The sequence below is a fragment of the Suricata suricatta genome, chromosome 1 (genome assembly GCF_006229205.1).
Source record: "Suricata suricatta isolate VVHF042 chromosome 1, meerkat_22Aug2017_6uvM2_HiC, whole genome shotgun sequence".
Classification (NCBI taxonomy): domain Eukaryota; kingdom Metazoa; phylum Chordata; class Mammalia; order Carnivora; family Herpestidae; genus Suricata; species Suricata suricatta.
Genome location: NC_043700.1, coordinates 191406902 through 191426129, shown reverse-complemented (window position 1 = coordinate 191426129; position 19228 = coordinate 191406902). Strand labels below are relative to the sequence as shown.

At 62.3% G+C, this 19228-nt stretch overlaps 2 protein-coding genes across 2 annotated transcripts in view; one reads left to right on the top strand and one right to left on the bottom strand.

Annotated features, from left to right (window-relative positions):
- ACOX3 (acyl-CoA oxidase 3, pristanoyl) overlaps positions 1-19228 on the top strand; it is a 922607-nt gene that overhangs the window by 871517 nt on the left and 31862 nt on the right. The gene's annotated exons all lie outside the window — the stretch shown is intronic.
- TRMT44 (tRNA methyltransferase 44 homolog) lies at positions 7-19098 on the bottom strand. The gene is made up of 12 exons (XM_029933149.1): positions 19035-19098; positions 18790-18807; positions 18412-18526; positions 16102-16321; positions 14685-14753; positions 13804-13911; positions 11936-12007; positions 9481-9587; positions 8311-8494; positions 6449-6815; positions 4429-4545; positions 7-343 (listed from the first exon to the last, which is right to left on the bottom strand). The coding sequence occupies exons 1-12, from the start codon at positions 19096-19098 to the stop codon at positions 126-128; spliced, it is 1659 nt and encodes a 552-aa protein (XP_029789009.1). The 3' UTR covers positions 7-125.

Sequence of the window (19228 nt, the reverse complement as noted above, 5' to 3'; positions counted from 1 at the left end):
AGACCCAGCGCTGGGACGGCACGGCGGCGCGTGTGTGCGCGTCACACGAGGCCAACTCGGTGGAAATCCGGGGCCGCCACCCCGGCCAGCACGGTCTGCTGCCCTGCGCCCCGTGCCAGGCCTGGTCACGGCACCTGCTTCCTCCTGGGGGCCCGGGCCGGCCGCAGCTCCTCCGGGCCGTGGGCGAAGGGGCAGCGGTCCGCGGGCAGGGCGCAGCCGTCGGGGTGGTGGCTGAAAAACCAGCAGGCGCGCGTTTTGAAAGCCTCCGAGCACAGTCTGCGCTTTGCTTCCGGCCGCTGCTGCTCCTGTCTCCAGTCGCGAATGCGAACTCGCCCGTTCAGAACTGTGGTTCGGGACAGAGACAGAGACACGGCCCAGGCGTCACCCCCCAAATCCACCAACTCGGCGGGACCTGCGGAGCCAGACTCGGGGCAGTGGCGCCCCAGCAGGGAGGAGCCGAGGTGCGGGATCTCCAGCCGGGCCGCCCCCAGTGCAGCCTGCAGGGCAGGCTGGAGGCAAGGCCCGGGGAGGGCGGGTGAGGAGGGGGCTGAGGGGACAGGCGGGGACAGGGCAGGGGGGCCTGCAGGGGCCATCAGGGCAGGGGTGAGGAGGCGCAGAGCTGCCGAGGGTGTTCTGTGACAAGACCCAGGATGTGACCACGGGGACCAGTGGCGAGGACGGCAGCAGGCTGGGCCTGTGGGACAGGAGGCCGTGGCCCGAGAGCAGAAGTTCGGGACCTGCGCCGCCATCCACCCTCCTCCCCCGGGGTAGGCCCGCGCCGGGCACGCTCCAGCTCCCGGGCCCGACCACCAGGGGCTCTCCCCAGGACACACGCTCCCAATTCACCACTGGGGTCACAGGAACAAGGTCCGTTCCACCCAAGCTCGCCTCTCTGTGCTCGGACCAGCTGAGCACGGCACACAGGACCACGGGTCCAGCCGCTCCCACTTCTCACGGCAGACGCCGCCTGCACCAGGGTGCCCCGGGGAGCCGGTTGTATCGGTCCCCGAAAGTCACTGTCGAGCAGTGCCCTGGGCTCGGACCCTGACTGGACGTGCCCGGGATTGCCAGCCCAGCCTCAACATTCAGGACTCCGGACAAGTCCTCAGAGCCCAGCTGCGGCCACACATTCAACACGGCCGGCACAGCGATGAAGGCACCGCGGGCACAGCCCGCTCGGCCGCTGCCGCCTCGCGCTGCCCCCGGCGGGCCTCCCTGGCCCCGGAGCCCAGCACGCAGCAGCCGTGCACCCTCCAGGTGCACGGCTTCCTCCCAGGGTGCACTGCGGGGGCAGAGCCGAGGGCCTCCCCAGTCGGTCCTCCCCCTCGGTCCACAAACACAGCTGGAGACCAGCCACGCTGGCTCCAAACACCCTCAGAAACATAACATAAAAGGCCCTGAGAGATGAGCGCAGCCTCAGTGCGTGTTTTCTGCGTGACTGTGTGCTCAGAGCTCAGCCCGGAGCCGCCAGCTCAGAGTATTTCCCAAAATAAATGTGCCCCCCAGTGCCAACCGCACAGAGCGACGGGACACACGCGTATTTATAACGTAAAAAAAAAAAATACCGTTCCACAAAGTCAAATGAAACAAGGCGCTGGCAGAACAGAGCGGCCCTTCCCAGTTACACGAAGCATTTTAATTGACAAAAGCCTCGTGAAACAGACCAGGTTCTAGGCAGCCAGTGCAGGACCCGCCGGCTGGAGAAGGCCACCCCTCTGCCCCCCACCGCCTGCACCCACCCCAAATATGGGGCCTCGGCTCTGCTTCCGAGGCCTGATGTCATGGTGGGCCCTTCCCCGGACACGTCAGGTCTAAGTGAAACCAGCCCAGCTCCACAGGACAATCAGGCTGTCAGAGGCACTGCAGGTGTGCACGCCCGAGCTGCCGCGTGCACACAGGGGCCGTGCACACCCACGCGCTCACGTGCACACAGGGGCCGTGCACACCCACACGCTCACGTGCACACAGGGGCCGTGCACACTCATGCTCTCACGTGCACACAGGGGCTGTGCACACCATGCTCATGTGCACACAAGGGCCGTGCACACTCATGCTCTCACATGCACACAGGGGCCGTGCACACTCATGCTCTCAAGTGTACACAGGGGCCGTGCACTCCAGTGCTCTCACTTGCACACGCGTGGGCAGGGACGAGGAGGTGGCTGCACTCAACTCCCTTAGGCTGGGAGTGGCCAGAAGTGCTTCCTCAGCTGTGGCCACCTGCCCCAAGTCCCCGTCCAGCCACCCTCGGCGGCAGCAGCACGCAGGTGGGGCCGTGGGGCCGGGCCCAGGTCCTGGGCTCCGACAGCTGCCCGCCACCCTCCACAAGGCCCTTGGGCCTCCCCTTCCTCCTGTGCTGAGCTCTGCTCACGGTGGCACCGCACAGACGGTCTCCGCCCCCATCACCACCCCCTGTGAGAAGGGATGGGGTAAGCGTGCCCTCCTCACTGGGCCACACCCCCTTCTCCGGGCTCCAGGCAGCCTCTGGGGCTGCAGAGCCAGGCCGGCCCCAGCCGCGGGGAGCTCACGGCCTAGTTGATGTGACCGAACGCAGGAGGCCGTGTGACACACGCAGGGACTGGGTGCGGCAGGCGGGAGGCGTTTAGTAAAGACGCCCCTCTGGTCCGGAACTACGGCTAAGCCACCGGAGAGGCCAGGGCGACGGCATGGGGCGGGAGCACGCCGGCGGGCTTGGGGGAGGAAAGAGCATCCCAGTGAAACACAACCTGGGGGGCCGTAGGGGGAGCGGGTGGGGGTAAGTGTGGCAGAAGTGGGTGGGGCGGGGTGGGCAGGAGGCAGCAGGGAACGGACACCGTGTGCAGCACCCCCCTCCCAGCCTGTTCTTCCCTGGCCCTTACGTCCTCAGCACATCTTCCCACGGCACCACCCGCAGCCCCCTGCGCCCCCCCCGCCCCCCCCCCCCCCCCCCCCAGAAGGAAGGGCCAGCCAGGTGTCACAGCACCGCCCGCACTGGCCCTGGGTGTCCCGCCTCCTGGAGGAAACAGAATGCGGTTGGCCTCCGCATATGAGGTCCTGCGGAGCCGCAAGCTGTGCCGTGGGGGGCGTGAGAGGGCCCTGCCCTTGACCTCGAGGCTCCGGACACGGCACAGAAGAGGCACAGCCGGTGACGCTGCATCTGGACGGGAGGTCAGTCACGCGGGAGCCCCCGCTCCACTGCGGCCAGTGGCCCAGACCCCCCCCCCTCTGCCCCCCCCGTCCACAGCCAGTCTCCTCCCCAGCTCAGTCCCTTCACAGAGGCTGCTCCTCGTCCTCCTGAGCCAGTCCCAGTGGGACGTTTCCTGAGCTCAGCCTCCCCGACTCCTGCCCAGGACGCCACCTTCTTCACAGCCACCGGCGGGGCACTCAGTGACAGCAGGCAGGCCGGGCCCCGCTCTGAAACACTTCCACCATGGTGGAGGGCGGAAAAAGATCTCAAGCAAATATGGCAAATTATCAACCATCTAGACGATGGATGTCTGCTTGCCGACTCTAAGTAGGGATGCGGGGGGGAGGGGGGCGTGGGGGGGGCTCAGTCGGTTCAGCGTTCGGCTTCGGCTCAGGTCACAATCTCATGGTTCGTGGGCTCGAGCCCGGCATCAGGCTCTGTGCGGACAGTTCGGAGCCTAGAGCCTGTTTCGGATTCTGTGTCTCCCTCTCTCTCTGCCCCTCCCCTGCTTGTGCTTGATGGCGCTCTCTCTCTCTCTCTCTCTCTCTCTCTCTCAAAAACAAATACAAACATAAAACTCTAACTAAGGGAACTTCTTTTGGCCCTAGGCAGCCATGTGAATACCTGTTCCGTGTCCCTTCCCCGTCAGATTGCTGACGCCAGGAGGCGGGGACAGGAGTCAGGACCCCTGTAACTGCCCAGGGCCCCGCTGGGACCTCAGGATGCTTCCAGTCTGCAGGCCACAGGCCAACGCAATTAACCCCCCACCCAAGAAGTCCTCCGGCGGCCCCCCAACCAGCAGGCTTCCAGACTTGGTCTTCCTTCCGTGTGAGGTGTGAGCACACTTGGGCGGGGGTGAGGCCAGGCCTGGGGGGCACAGTGCCTGACGGGACCGCAGAGAATCAGAGAGGAGGTGTGGCTAATGTCCCATCTGGGAGGAAGAGGCCAGGCCGGCGTGGGGCGTGGGCAGAGGGGAACTCGCTTCTCTTCCTCCCGCTTTCCGAGGAATCTCAAACGCCCCTAACAGAAACTTCACTTGAGATAAAACGCACAGGGAGGGGCACCTGGGTGATTCAGTCGGTTAAGCGTCAGGCTGTTGATTTGGCTCAGGTCGTGAGATCGAGCCCCGTGTCAGGCTCTCCTCGCTGAGTGTGGCGCCTGCCTAAGACTCTCTCCCCCGCCCCCTCTCGCTCGTCCGTACGCACCGCCTCTCAAACACAACCTAACGGTCAGAACGGAAAACCCAGGCTCCACACCTTTACCTTCGAACACCTGGTGGCTGCCCCGGAGCAGCGTCTGCAGGCCGCCGCACTCCCGCCGCAGCCTCTGCAGGGTCCCCGGGCCCAGCTCGCCGGCCACTTCCGCCAGGGACAGGCTTCCTGTTGAGAAGGTTTCCTGACATCAGCGAAAAGGCGGTCAGACACCGTGACAGGCTCGCTGCTGGGCCTTCTGTCAGCACGTCAGCAGGAGGGACGGGAAGGTCGCATTTGAGTGTCGTGGGGGCAGAGTCACCAGGCCCCGGCACGCCAGGGGCCTCCCACCGCAGGCCCCGCACCTCGGGGCGCACCTCTCCCACCAACGACCCTGCACGACCTGCCCTCTCACTGTGACTCCATCCCCAGAGCCCAGCCGACCTGCAAGCTGGCCTCTCGGCTGCCTCCAGGCCACTGGGAGCAGGCACCCGACCCGGACTGCCTCCCTGGTCCTCCTGGCTCTGGCCCCGCACACGCTCCCGGGCGCTGCTCCCTGCCAGGGGCGAGCCTTGACCCAACCGTGTGGGCAGGGCCCCTTCCGCTGCCCTGCAGAAGGCAGACCCCAGACTGAGGCCACTCGGCCCCGGGGGTCTGACCCCTTGTATGTCACGGCGCGGGCTGGAGAGGAAGCTAGATTCCAGCAACCGAAACGTGGGAAGACCACCTGTGGGCTGAGAGGCCAAGGGCCACGTCCACGCCCCCGGAGCGTGCTTCTCCCGCAGGGCAGCCGGGGCAGACAGAGGACTGCCGCAGGCCAGCGCCAGACCGTGGAGACCCATGTGGGGAGACCCATGTGGGGAGGAGAGAGCCCTAGCCCCGCAGGTGCTTCCAACAGGCGGGCAGGCCCGCGAGCTGAGGCCCCACGACCAGAGCCGCCAGCCCTCACCCGCGAGCCTGGGAACAGAGCCCGTGTGCCCAGGGCAAGGGTGTGTGCCGGGGGCAAAGGTCCGTTCCCAGCAAGGCCAGCCCCTCCAGAGCTCAACCAAGCCCAAAGGACCCAGCAGAGGACAGGGCTCTCCTGAGTATGAAGGCCGGACTCCACATTTCCAGATCTGCCCGGGTGTCTGAGGCCCCTGCCCACCTGTGGTGGCCCTGTGCCCTTTGGGGCCGGCCAAAAGCCCCCCGCCTCAGCAGGGCACCGGGAAGTGAGGTGCCAACCCACACAACGGCCCACGGCCCCTCGGGCTTGCTCCCAGTTCAGGGCTGGTTGGCAGCGGCAGCAGGGGTTGGTGGGGGGAGCCGGGCCCACCTCACCCCTAGAGAGGCTCTGCAGATCAGACGCCAGCAGGGAGGGTTGACCTCAGAGGAGGAGAGGCTCCAGGGCGCTGCCGCGTGGCGTGGCCAGTGCGCAGCGGCCAGGGAGGCGGGGACGAAGCAGACCCCAGGCAGGACCCCACGGGTGCAGGAGGCGGGGCTGGCAGCAGCCCCAGGACAGGCTGGGGGAAGGCTCCTCCTCCAGTCTCCGGCGCAGCCGGCTCCACAGCGCCCTCTGGTGCCGACCGGCAGCATCCCGCACAACGTGACAAAAACCATCAAAATCCACTGTGGCCCCAGCGCTCCTGAAGGAGAGCCAGGCATCACCTCTCCCTCTACCACGCCTGACGTCTGCCATCTGGGGGGGTTCAAAGAGAGCCACGCCATCAAACCACGCCGTCTCCAAAATGCTACCCTACCTTCGGGGGACAGCACGCTCCCCTGGTGTTCGGACCCGTTTTCGGCCTGGATAATTTCTACGAACTGAAAATGAGTGGCTCCACACCCGGGACCCTGGACGCTCCCGCTAGAGGTTGGGCGCGGGCACAAACACCGCCACTGTGCCCTCGGCTCCGTCCTCTGAGGGAGCCGTCCTGGGTGCTAAGAGCAACCGCACGGAAAACGCTTACACAAGCGTGTAGGTGGCCTGTTTATCAACGTCTCTGCAAAGTGTACACACAATTAAAAATGACCACACAACTGTACGGTGGTCCCACAGGAGGGCCGAGCTGCGGCCTGAACCCAGCAGGACGCCGCGGCCGGTGCCGGGTCTCACCTCCTTGGTTCCAGGCCTTCGGGCTCCCGCTCGGGGGACTCTCTGCGTGCGACTGCTCTCCGCCCAACAGCAAACGGGCCACTTGCAAAACCACTTGGTCGACAAAATCTCGAGGGAGGGCAGCACAGTTCCTCACGCGCTCGGCCTTCTCTCGAGGGTGGAATCCAGACAGCCAGAGTCCGGTGTCCCGGGCCTCCGCCCCTCCCTCGGCAGCCCGGGCAGCGGGGTGATCCTCGCGCGCCGCGGTGGCCCGGGGGCCGGGCGGGGCGGGGCAGCGCTGCCTGCTGCTGATGTACCGGGTCCTCCGCTCGTCCACGGCGGCCTCCCCCGCCGGCGGGTACGTTCTGCGCCTCCCGATGAGACACACCTGCGTGGGCAAAGCAGCGCTCTACCGGGGCCCCGCGGCGCGCCAGCGCCTCCGCTCCGGTCTCTCGTCCCGCAGTGCAAACTACACCCGAGTTTTAGACATTTATCGTGAAACGCTTATTCTAAACACCAGCACCCATTAAAATGTGCCAAGTAAACTGAGAGCAAAAGTCCACGAAGAATCTCGTGGCTCGGACTTTGGGACACGGATCATGGGGCCACACAGAGCTCAGAGCCATGCCTGCTGCGAACACGTCACCTGGGGGGTCTTCACTCGGCACCCCTCCCTCGTGCGCAGACCCCAGTGGCACCCAGGGCTCTCAGCACGAGACGCCCCTCTACCGACCTTGCCAGGGCGACGGGGGGCAGCACTGGGCACAGCACGGATGCTCACTCCCAAGCACTGTGCTTCCTCGCACGTGCACACGGGTGGCATAGGCTGCCTGCGCACAGGAGCCCCGGGCGAGCGACACGGCCCTGGGCCTCCTGCCGGCGTGGTCAGAAGCGATGGAAGAAAGTGAGTCTGACGACACGAGGGCCGCCCCAACTGCCCTCCAGCTCTGCCACCTGCTAACGGCGCGGTCCCAGGTGGACCCAGGTCGCATGGAGAGCTGCTCTGTGTGGACATCTGCCCTCGCGTCTGCCCCCCAGACCACAAGGTCACACGGGAGCTGAGGCTCAGGCGGGTGCATGGTCTCCAGCAGCTAGCCACGACACCCACGCCGCGGGGCCCCTGGACCCACCCTTGTGCCCCAAATTCCAGGATCAATCCCAGCCTTAGCTAGCGGCCTGCCAACGCAGAGGGCGTCTGCGAGAAGGACATTGTGGCTCCAAAGTGGAGCAGCCCGAGAGCCAGAGCGTGCTAGTAGGAAGCCATCGGAGGGGCAGGTGCACCCACCGCGGCACCTCCCACGCCCTCCCCTCCTCAGGGGATGGCGGCAACGCTGCCCAGTCCGTCCTGACCACCAGGTCACAAGAGGCATGCCTGCCATAGTCACAGACCTCGAGGGTCACGCTACAGGCACATCAGGACTGCTGAGGCACCGAACGGGTCCCTGAAGTGCTGAGCTTGGGACCAAACTCCGGGTTCGGCCGTGGCCGGGGACCCGAGGACTCGGGCGGTACAGCGCGCAGCCTCGGGCCAGCCAGCTCAGGACGCTGCACTCAAGTCCAGCTGCCGCTCGCTCTGGGAAGGTCCCCTAGGGCCACTCACAGCTTCAGGGAAGGAAATGGGATCAGGGCGGGTTCCCACAAAGCTGCTACAGGACCGGAGAAGAACGGCCAGAGGCCTCCAAAGGGGGGGGGGGTCACCCGGACAGAGCGAGCCCTCCGACCCCACCAGGGACTGAGGTGCTGGAATCAGCACAGGCACTCCGGGCACCCTCCCACTTTCGAACATCACAGGGTCCCCTGTGGCTCTGTGACTCGGCCCCGGACCCTCCAGCCGGAGGCCAACGCCCACCGAGGACAGCGGGCGCCCGAGTGGCGGGACGCACCCTTTTGGTGGAGGGGATGCGCAGGCAGTCCTCCTCGACGCAGAAGCCGCAGGCCAGCCCCACCTCGGCCACGAAGTCCAGGTACTCGCGGTACTGGGTCTTCCCGCTCTGCCTCCGGGCGTACTTCCCCGCGAAGTCGAAGAAGCAGCAGGGAAGGACGAAGAAGCGGCAGCCATAGGAGGACCTTCAAACAACCACAGAAACCAAAGTCGACGCCAGCGCAGGGCCACACGGCTATCCTGCGCCAGGGAAGGAGGACGCCGGCCCCTCCCGTTCCAGACGAGACCCCGACGCCGGCTCCCCGAATCCCACTTCTGGGCCGGCCGCACGGCCCGTCCTTCCTGGAAGGCGGGACCCTGACGACCTTCACCAGCACGGCCCACCGCAGCCACTCCTGTCCACGGGCTCTGCCGTGAGCGGGACCTCCGGGGGGCCGCACAGAGACCGTGACCTGCTCGGGACGGCGCTCCTCCTCGAGGGCTGGGCGGGCCACAAGAACCCCGATCAGGAGCCGCGGCAGCAAAATACCCAGGCACCGCGGTGACCTGCACGCTCACCAAGTCCCCGCCGGCCGAGAGGCGCGGCCACGAGCACAGCCACCCCCACCCCCACCCCCGTGAGGTCAATACTCCTGGGAGGCGTCTCAGTGTCGGCAGATTTTACCTTTGGAGACACACACTCCTGTTATCAGACAAGAACTTCCAAAACATGACGTCTCCCAATACTGGACAGAAACACTGCAGAAACGATCAGGTTCCCCAGCACTATTCAGATGTGCTTTTATGTTTTCTAGCCATATTTAAATAGTTAAATCAAGCAGTTAGATGGGACACCTGGGTGGCTCAGTCGGTTAAGTGTCCAATTTTGGCTCAGTCACGATCTCCCAGTTCCTGGGTTCGAGCCCCACGTCGGGCTCTGTGCTGACAGCTCAGAGCCTGGAGCTGCTTCCGATTTCGTGTCTCCCTCTCTCTCTGCCCCTCCCCCACTCACACTCTGTCCCTCTGTCTCTCTCAAAAACAAACAGTTAGAAAAAAGCAGTTAGAAGCTCCCCCCTGGGCCCAGTACGTCTGGCACGTTATCATTTCCCCAGCTTGAACCTGCTCGACAACCCCAGGGGCCAGCTCCGGCCGGCGAGGGTCAGGCCCTGCCGTCCCTCCCGTCCTCCCGCACCTGGCGGCGATGACCGGAATCCACGGCGTCAGTTCGTCGGAGTGGTTACCGATCACCCAATCAACGTCGGGGAAAAGGGTCTTATCACCGGGTGTGATTGCGCCTTCCTAAAAGAAACACACAAAATACAACCCCGTGTTTAGTGAAGCAGCACAGGGCTACTGAGCCGAAGGCCCCGTGCCTGGGGTGAGCTGGCCCCCGGGGCCTCATGGGCACGGGCGTCCCCAGAGCACAGGGCCCGCATCTGCCCAGGGGGCATGAGGCTCGGCAACGTGGAGCGTCATCACTAAAAAAACGAAAAATGCTGGCTACGCATCTCCTCTGGACCCTTAAAGACGGGCTTCCTCAGGGCACCCGGGCAGCCCGGCCAGTTCAGCGTCCGACTCTTCTCTCGGCCCAGGTCCCCATCTCACAGAGCCTGGAGTCGGGCTGCGCTGACGGCTCGGGGCCTGTGGGGGGGCGTGGGTGTGTGTGTGTGTGTGTGTGGGGGTGTGTGTGTGTGTGTGTGTGTGTGTGTGGGGTGTGTGTGTGTGTGTGTGTGTGTGTGTGTGTGTGATTCTCTCTCTCCTTCTGCCCCTCATTTGCGCGCTCTCTCTCTCTCTCTCAAAACAAATCAACTTAAAACAGAACGTGCTTCTCTACACGAACACACGCTGGAGCGGCAGGAGACGGGACAGCGAGGGCCGCCCGCACCTCGAGCACGGGGCGGCGCGGCAGCTCCCCCGACACGGCGTCGCAACAAGACGGACACGCTCTGTGATCCGGGCAGCACGTCACTTAGAATTGGTTTTTGGCGGCGCCTGGGGGACTCTGTCAGTTGAGCATCCGACTTCGGTTCAGGTCAGGATCTCACAGTTCGTGGGTTCGAGCCCCGTGCTGGGCTCTGTGCTGACAGCTCGGAGCCTGGAGCTGCTTCAGATTCTGTCTCCCTTTCTCTCTGCTCCTCCCCTGCCCACGCTCTTTCTCGCTCTCAAAAATAAACGAACATAAAAAACATTTTTTCGACCAGTGCCTCACGCACGCCCCCGTTTGCGGCTGGCTGTCGCTGCTGGGACACACACACCACGCACTCGCCACCCCGCGCACACTCATTCCCGGCTGTGCCCCCTGCAGCTGGCGTGACAGAGACACGGTTGGCGCCCTCCCTCGCGCTGCACGCCAGGACAGGCAGGGCCCAACCCACAAAGGGCGGTCCAGGGGTAGTAAAGTCCACACGAGATCAGAGCCCAGAACCTTCTAGCAGGCCTGGAATGGGTGGGCTAGGGCAGGGCGGTCCCCTCCACAGAACAGTTGGGGTGCTGGGGAACCTCAAATAAAGAACAGAACCTCTCTCCATTCTCCATGGGGCACCTCCTACCAGCCAGCTCTGCCCCAGGGTCACGACTGCACACGGATGGCCCGTCCCGCTGCTGTCTGAACTATTTCCCGAAACAAGTGACTCTGCGTTTTCACAGAGCGCAGGGGGTCCTGGGACCAACCGCGTCCCTCCCGCGGTCCCGCTCGTCAGCCGCACACCGACCCCCGCGCCGACTGCAACCGGGGAGCCCGCTGCTGAGCATCCCACCGGCCGGCCTGGAGGCCTCGACCAGACCCCAGCACCGTCCGCACTGAACGCCAGACCTGAGTGGGGGTGCCGAGGGGACCCCTGCCTCTCTGACCGGCGGCAGGGCGAGAGAGCTCCTCCAGAGCAAGGCGGGCGTGACCTGCTCCACCTCGGCCCCACGTCACAGGCTCAGAGCAAATGTGCTGTCCCCTCCGCGGCCCCACAGCCCGGCTGCATTTTACCTGTCCCCCTCCCTGGACGTCTCACCAGCGGCCCTCCTGCTGGCGGCCCTCCTGGGGCCACTATGCAGGTGCGCACATGGCGCGGGTGCTACACGGACCACAGGACCTGCCCCGCAGCGGCGCCCCCGCCCCCGCACTGTATCTGGGGGCGCCCCAACTCCCGTGGGGGCAGCAAGCTGCCTTTTGTCACGGCTGCACCATCAGCACCTGACACGCCTGGCAGGCAGAAGGCGTTCAAATGTTTGGTTACGTACACAAATCTCTAGTGTTTTCTCCTGTTTTCCTGAACGTGTGTCTCACAGCATGCAAAATTCCTCCAAAATTAAACTGAAACAAAACCCTCCTGAAAACCATTATGACAAGATCATTAGAACCTTTTGAAAGCTCAGCCTGCGACAGACCTGAGCGGATCAGGCTTTACGGACGAAGACTTCTGCACAAAGGTTCACGGAACGAGTCCTCTGGGAACACAGGCGAGAACAGGAGAGGAGCCGAGCAGATGCGCGTGCGCTGCCCCGGGGGCGGCGGGGACGGCAGGGGGCCGACACTGGGCCTGCGTGAGGCCGGAACACGCACGAGGCACCCGGGAAGTCCCGCGCCCGGCACGCTCGGTGAAACGAGTATGGTCAGGGGACAACCCTGCTGGGCCCCAAGCCAGACAAAGCAGTACCTCTAAGCACGTCTGCGGTCCGTACATGTCCCAGATCTTCCGTCTTCGGACATCGATCCCTCTGCCGGGGTGCTGAAACAGTTCCAGGGTCAAAGGTCAGCACCAGCACAGAACTCTGAGGTGGCGAGAACGAGTTAACCTCTGCAGGTTCCGCCACCAGTGAGAAGCCCGCCGCGCTTAACCTTCCCGGTCGGCCCAGCGGTTCCCCAGCGATTTATTTTATTTAAAAAAAAATTTTTTTAATGTTCTATTTATTTTTGATACAGAGAGAGACAGAGCATGAGAGGGGGAGGGGCAGAGAGAGAGGGAGACACAGAACTGGAAGCAGGCTCCAGGCTCTGAGCTAGCTGTCAGCACAGAGCCCAACGCGGGGTTCGAACCCACGAATGTGAGATCTGACCTGAGCCGAAGTCGGAGGCTTAACCGACTGAGCCACCCAGGCGCCCCTCCCCAGCGATTTAAACAGACCCTCGTGCCCCTAGCACAGGATAAGAAGCTGTGCTACGCTAAGGGTCACCGGTGTCTTCATGAAGGAAAATGGAGTCAGGGAGTGGGAACGCAGCCAGGGCCGCTGCCCCAGGAGCCAGCCCTCACGGCCCAGAGCCGAGCACAGGCCCCAGCACGGCTGCCCCCGACTCGGCTTGCCGGCAGACAGGGCCGTCCTCCTCAGCTGTGCCTTCCCCAGCCGCTGTGCCCGTGCCCACCAGCTCCCCTGGGCAACCACACTTCTTTCCTGGCCGGAGGTGGGGCGCAGGTGCCCAAGGTACCCGTCCTCCTCACCTACAGCCTGCGGGTCACCACCTGCTGTGCCGACACCCCCACAGACAACTTGTGTGCGACTGCTGCAGTTACAAACTCAGTTTCCCACCTTCTTAAAATTAATTTTATGTATTTATTTATTTTGAAAAGGGGTGGTAGAGAGAATCCCAAGCAGGCTCCAAGCTGTCAGCACAGAGCCCGACATGGGGCTTGAACTCACAAACTGCAAGATCATGAACTGAGCTGCAGTTAAGAGCTGAACGCTTAACCAACAACCCATTTTCTTATCAAGCTGTTACAAGTGTGCTGTGACTGCCCTGCTGCCAATTCCCACGGCTGTGGACAGACCACCTCTGACACAGCACAAGGCGCTACCTTCAGGAGAAATCAGCTGACGGGGCTCCTGGAGGGGAGCCTAGGCGGTGAAGCCTCCGATTTCAGCTCAGGTCATGATCTCACGGTTTGTGGGTTCAAGTCCCGCATTGGGTTTTGTGCTGACAGCTTGGAGCCTGCTTCTGATTCTTGGTCTCCCTCTCTCTGCCCCTCCCCTACTCACTCTCTGTCTCTTTCACTCTCAAAAATAAATACAAAAAAAAGAAAAAAGGCATCAGCCAGGGTCCCCGTGACGGCGCAGGAGGCTGGCAGCAGCAGGGCGGCTCGCAGCGCTCACTTACAAGGGTCCGCCCCCAGCGACAGCGGCCGTCCTACACGTCCTGCCTTGACTTCACGGACCCAGCAACAGTGCGGGACCCAGTACAGCAGTCACACATCGCAGCGGAGAAGCTGTCCTCCGAGCTGGACTTCCGCTTCTGGAGGGCAGAATCCACCTTGCCCTGCCCGCCCTCCCAGCGCCTCACACCGCGGGTTCCCCGAGGGGCGCCTGACGGCGGAGCCCGCCAAGCCACCGCCTGACGTCCTGCAGGCGCCCACGCCCCGCCAGCCCCGTTCTACGCAGTGTGACGGCCACCGGCTGTGCCCCGTCACGAGTCCGACGGCCAGGCAGACTCTGGATCCGCTCGTACCAGCAGAGACAGAGCCCGGGGACCCTTGTGCTGGACGAGAAGACAGCTTAGAACAGGAGCCAGAAACGGCCGGGGAAGCGTGCTTACCCCCTCGGAGCTCAGGATGTGGACCAGGAGGCCGTTTCCGCATCCTAAGTCAACAAAGGCCTGCTTGGCTGTCAAGCCCTGCTCAGCTCGCTCTTCTTCCCACAGAATCTAAGTGTAAAAAAAAAAAGAAAAATTCAGTGCCGAATTCACTCCAAGAACAATTCAGACACAAGCCCAACGTGGGATTACAAATCGCGTTTCCAGATGCGGTGGAGAGAGGCCTTGTCTGTGGCCTGGGCTTCTGCGCAGGCGCTGGGCAGGTGAACGGAGGGACAGAAGGGTGTCGGCCCTGCCGTCGCCTGATGCTGGGGCGGTGGGGGGTTCGAGGCCTTTGTCTCCCATCAAAAGTCCATGCTCAAGCGGTCGCCTCTGGGCTTTAAAGATTGCTGCTGGTGTCCTCACACCGTCTCTACGCTCTTCAAGACCACCTATTCTGATAATCAAAGCAAATATGCTATTTCTAAACAGGCGATGAGAATCACAGAGGAAAGGGAACTGGAAATTATCTAGTCTAAAATCAAGACGGTTACGTCGAAGGGCAGGCACACCCAAATCCTGGAGCTGGCGAGCTCGCTACGGGAAGGTCCAGGACCGGAGGGCAAGCACCTGTCACATGCCCCCCACCCCCGGCAGCGAGGGCCACCGTGTCCACGGCGACGGTGAGTCAAGCACCCGCCAGGCCGGCGCTCCCGCACTCAGTTTCACAACCAGACTCGTCCCCACTCACGCAAAGTCCAACCATGAGCGTGTGACCAACCTGGCGGGCACATGTAGACAGGCGCCAAGTTAGGGACTCGGTACGGGCTGTGCACCTGGACAGCTTCCGCCAGGAGCAACCTCCCCCCGCCCGCTGGGGCCCAGATGGCGGCCCCGGTCCTTACCAGCAGGTAGGTGGCAATAGCCACATCTTCATACACGAACTTTTCAGGATCAGTGACTTCAGGCCACACCTAAGAGACCGGGAAGAGCATAGGTAAGTCGCTGCCCCAGCACCCAGCCGTTTCGCTCTCCTTAACATACCCCATAAGGCACGAGGCTAACTCACCAGGCAGAAAAACTTAAAAAATAAGCTCATGCCAAAGGCAGACACTTCCGACCACTCTCTTGCAGTAAGAGAGTCACATTGAGACACACAGACGTTCACCATGTTGTGTGTAAGAGGGCCCAGCAAGGGCCGTGCCGCCCGAGGCAGGACTTCGCAACAAGGCCGACCGATGCAGGACGCGCCGACGGGGCAGCGGGGGAAGCTCTCGGCTCCCCCGTCCCGTCCTGCACGTCGATGAGGAAACGAACAAGGCGCCGGGCGAGGAGAGCAAAAGGGTCAGGAGGCCAGAGCCCCAGCCCTCTGGACTGCTGGCGGCCGGCTGTCAGCTGTCCCCGTCCCCCTATCTGTAAAGCAGGGAGAAAGCCTCGCCGCCACCCAGGACAACCGTCAGGTGCTCCAGCCGCGCGAGCGTGACCGCCCCCTCACCGAAACGGGGGAGGGGGACCAACGACCAGGTTACACGTTCTGTCGTGTTCTGAGTTCTGTTTCTCGTCCCGGCGGCTCAGGCACTCAGACTGTGTCACCAAGGGCCATTTCAGTAATCGTATAGTAATAGTCATCGTGTCAAGTCCCCTCTTGAAGGGACTGAACAGTGAGCGAGCTGTGAAGGGCCCGCAGACCAGCACCTGGAAGAGGCGGCCCCAGCCTCGGTGGGCCAGGCCCGGGGCCACACACGTCAGCAGGAACAGAGCGCCACCGTCTCCAGCCCGTGGCCTCTGGGGTGCCCTGTCACACGACCACAGGCGGCTGACGAAAACCACAGACGGAGATCACAGACTGTGGCTCCCCCCAGGACGAGGGCTGAGCCCCGGCCCGGGTACAGAAGAAGTTCAGCCCCATTAGTGACGCTCTATTTTCTCCTCTGGGTGTGGACACAGCCGTCTGCTGCCACCTTCTTTGTGCATCTCACAAACGGAGTGAGGGACGTGTTCTGAAAGTCATCTCTGTTCTGAAAATACGTGCTTTCGCACTTTACGCTTTCGTTAAACGTCCTTAAGTGTATCCTAAGGAAATGTGGCAACTTAGTGACTAATATTCAACTGTTTTCAGCTAAATATTCTCTTCTATTTGCTTGAAGAAAACTGAGCAGCGCGCTAAAGCAGAATCCTCGTCTGGGACGCAGCCTCACGCTCCTGCAGCGGCCGCCCGCTCGTGGAAGCGTGAACTGGCAGGTCTGGTGCAGGGGGGACTTCACCTGCCAGCGCCGCGTCACCCAGCGAAACAAGGGGCGCCCCAGTGCTCTCCCCAGTTACCTTGACCAGGTCTTTGTACTTGTCCTTGAGCATCCGGTACGTCCTGCTGTACTTGAGGATGGAAACGAGGGACAGGGTGCTCTTAAACCCGCTCTTCTTGCTCTCGACGGCCCAGCGGGCCAGCTTAGCCGGCAGCTCGCCCCCCAGCCAGGCGGCCGTGGGGTAGACACTTCCGTCCGAGTGCCACCTCTCTGGACAGAAAATTAAAATAGATATGAACCTTCAAAAATAAGAGAAACATGAATAAGCAGAGCTGATTTCAATTCTTATTTTTAAGTTAAACATTTACCCAAACAAGAAAGTCCACGTTAACACAGCCGTTAATTACCAACAATTTGACCTGAAACCCAAAAAACTGGAACGAGTTGCAGAACTTTCATCAAAAGGAGAAAAACGCATTTTTTTTAAAAGCAGAAAGAATTCTTCTCTTGCGAACATGGTTAAAGGCGCACTCACCGGCCCCGCGAAGCCACCGGAAGGATGGACGGCCTCCCGCACGGACTCGCCAGCTTCCCACCGTCCAAGGCCTCTCCTCCCGTCCTGATCTTGCTCGTGCTCACATACGCAATAGATTCCGAGCATACTGGTCATAAAGACTCACTAGCTAAAAACTGAGTGCTCAGTCACAAAGCTAAAGACGTGACAGTCCCCACAGCCCAGAGGTTCACTTTCTCCACGTGTCTCGGCCCCCGGGCCAGCCAGCAGCTCCCGTGTGCGGTGACAGGATGCACAGCAGGCCCTCCCTCCCTCCCTCCGGAGCTCACGACACCCTGAGGACGCGATGCCGGCAGCACAGCCGAGGGGAGAGCATGGAGCTGGCCGGGCAGACAGCGGGCTACAGCGGGTGGCGCTGCACTGGGGCCCCTAAGCACGAGCAGAAGCTCAGGCAGCCGGATGAGAGGGGCAGAGCTGGGGTGGGTGCATGGGGGGCAGGGGCAAGTGGCCAGTTACTCCAGTGGGGGCAAGGACCTGCAGGCTTTTTGCCACCGTGTGCATCAGAGGGACACAACTGAGTCCCCACGGACAGATGCACCTGTTCGAGGTCACCCGGCAAGAGCCTGGGCAGGACTCGGGCTGTCACCTCATGAGACCCGCTCCCCGCTCTGCCCAGCACTGAGCACGCACCAGGCACAAGCCAACACCGCCACGATGAAAGGTGCCGGGGGGAGCACGTGTGGCAGCCCAGCCAACCCCCATTTAACTGGTGCTCGGTGTCTGGTCCCAGTGCCCGAGGGCACATACGGGACAGCTGCCCAGTGGGGCAAGGACAGGAAACACCAACCTGGAAAGACAGGGACAGGCAGCCGAGTCTGAGTCCTCAGGGCATCAGCAAAGATCGTGGCTATGATGCATGAATGCCCTGGGCGCTGCCAGGGCCGGGCTGGTGCTCTCACAACAGGCGGAGAGACGCCTTCCGGACTCACCTAACAGTGAGCCACAGCCACGGGGGACAAGGCTTCCCCCAAGGCGCCCGCTCTGCCTGAGGAAAGGGCCCGGGGCCAAGTCCCTGGGGCAGTCTCCAGACAACTCTAAGGGCCTTCACCCCGGCTCTGAGTACTCCCATCAAGCTTCTCTGCCTGCAACAGGTCCCTAGGAAGCCTGGGCCCTCCTCGGAGGTTCAAGAATTATTAAACCCATTTCCCAGATGGGAAAACTGGGGGCCACAGAAGCGACATACCCAAGGTCGCACTGGTAGTGGGGAAACCCAGGCTTTTATGACAAAACCAGGGTCTGCCCACTCTACTCCTCTGCTTCCTAGAGCCGTGTGCAAGGCCCAGTCTGTTCTGGGAAGTGTCTGTACTTTCTCCGTGTGGCTCTCCGGGAACCAGTGGCAGCAGAGCGACAAGTGAGGTCACCCTTCCTGGGACTCTGTCACCAAACAGAAGCACTCCAAACTCCACGCCTGCTGGGCAGGCCCCTCCCCGTGGAACTACTTTCGTGATAAGCACCACTGAATACCCCCCACATCCAGACCATGTGAGCGCCTCGAGGGGAAAACCAAGCTGATGCTCTCTCCTCGGTTCCACCTTGTAAGAAATAAAGTAACAAAAGGATTTGCGAATCTTTGAACTGGATGCTAAAACCAGGTGCCACCGATCATACATCAAGGCTTCAGGACCGTAACGAACAGACTCAGGCCAGGCGGCGACCACACCCCTGCACAGCCTGGTCATGAAACACCAGCCGGACAGGACTCGTTCCTACTCCGAAGCCCCCTTCAGTCCCTGCAGGGCCCCCACCCTGCGGCTGCAGGAACGCTCGGCTGGAGCCAGAAAGCGCAGGAAGAGGCACCGGGTCTTCAGTTCTTACCACTCTTCTTCGCTCCGACGGAGCCGGATCTGATACACGTTGCTCGTCTGGACCTTCACACTCCCTGTGTCATCTTCTTCCAGAGGTAAAAACGTCACAGCTCCATTGAGGACATCTGGGGGGAGAGAGACAGGGATGACTGATTAAGCTCGTTTGAGTTTTATCAGAAGCGTTGATAAAAACAGTAATAAGTCAGCAGGCTTCCCACCGCCACTCCCCATTTACTGCAGTGCCCAGGACAGCCTGCTCCTATGTCCCGCCCACTGCTGCATCCCGAGCCTGACACCAGGCGCACGAGCTACAACTCGAAACACAGTCCTAAAACCCGGAGTCCTGGGCGCGGGGAGAACGGCGGGCTCATTTGGTTAAGCGACTGACTTCCCCTCAGGCGACGATCTCACGATCTCACGATCTCACGGTCTGTGGGTTCAAGCACCGCATGGGGCTCTGTGGTGACAGAGCGGAGCCTGGGACCTGCTTCGAATTCTGTGTCTCTGTCTCTCTGCCCCTGCCCCCCGCTCACACGGTCTCTCTCAAAAATAAACAAACTTAAAAAAACAACAACCCGGCACTCCCTGTAGAGGGGCACCGCCTCTCCCCAACGGGAAAGCCAATCCGGGTACGCTGAAGTCTACACCTGAAGCCGCGCAGACTCACACTAATCCTCTGTCTTCCCTTAATTTTCATTTCTCTCACTCCGCCGAGCCCCCACCGCCTCCCTACTCCCTCTCCCTCTTCAACGCCGGTCACTTCTGCACAAATGGAGGTGGAGCTCACTCGGGCCAACCCTTCGCCCTATACGTATATAATATATATA